Genomic DNA, 931 nt, shown 5'->3' with positions numbered 1-931 from the left:
AAAAAAAGATAAGTAAATGAATAAAGGATATTTTTTTTTTTTATTAGGACGTAAAAAATCTGATGGTGAATATCATGAACCATGTGAACGTTCCGAATTTTATCATATGAGTGATCTAACTAAACGTGCTGCTTTATTTATTGGACCTGATGAGTATGATTCACGTTACCTTGAAAGTAGTCTTGCATTTGATCCGTTATCAGAATTGGAACCGGTTACAAAACGGCCTAGAACATCGGAAAGGAGTATGTCTTTTTTTTCTTTTCTTTTTTTTTTTTTTTCTATTAACTTTTTTCATTTTTCATTTTTTTTTCCTTTATCTTTTACTTTTTCTTTCTTGGATTATTCATTTTTCAACAATTTTATTTTATTATAATTAATAAATTAATGCCCATTTTAAAATAATATTAATATTTCAAAAAAAAAAAAGAAATTAAAATTTTTGATAAAAAGAAAAAAGATAAAATTTTAAAAATATTAATTAATTTTAAATTTTACAAAAAAATTCTCCATTATTTTACAGTTTCATTTCATTACGTATTAATGAATTAATATCACTTTAGAATTTAAAAAAAAAATAATAATTTACTAATTAATTTTAAATTTTGCAAAATTATTTTAATTAATTACAATTAGTTAATTAATTGCAGGTTTGGAAATTGTAATATATTTCAATACTCTTAGCAGTAGTTTTTTTTTTTTCTCAATTATGATGAAAAAAAAAGATTTATTTTTTCTTTTAATATGAATTTTTTAGAATATTATATAGAATAGAATAGTGATAATTGAATTCATAACATCGATTTTAATGAATTAATTAAACGAACTAAATTCACTTAAGGAATTATTGTTTAATTAATTACAGTATTAATGATTTACAGTTTTTGCAAGAATAATCGTTCCAAGTTTTGCCAGTATTTTTATTTCAATC

At 20.2% G+C, this 931-nt stretch overlaps 1 protein-coding gene across 1 annotated transcript; it reads left to right on the top strand.

Moving 5' to 3' along the window:
• Nucleotides 1-16: 16 nt before the first annotated feature.
• Nucleotides 17-245, top strand: LOAG_15398 (hypothetical protein; the record flags this gene model as incomplete). The annotated part of the gene is made up of 1 exon (XM_003150889.1): nt 17-245. A coding segment is annotated over one exon (228 nt), but the record flags the coding sequence as incomplete, so codon positions are not given.
• Between the last annotated feature and the right edge of the window lie 686 nt (nt 246-931).

The sequence above is a fragment of the Loa loa genome, assembly GCF_000183805.2.
Source record: "Loa loa unplaced genomic scaffold supercont3.1052, whole genome shotgun sequence".
Taxonomy (NCBI): Eukaryota; Metazoa; Nematoda; class Chromadorea; order Rhabditida; family Onchocercidae; genus Loa; species Loa loa.
Note: the sequence above shows the minus strand (reverse complement) of the source record. Positions and strands in the feature narration are given on the sequence as shown.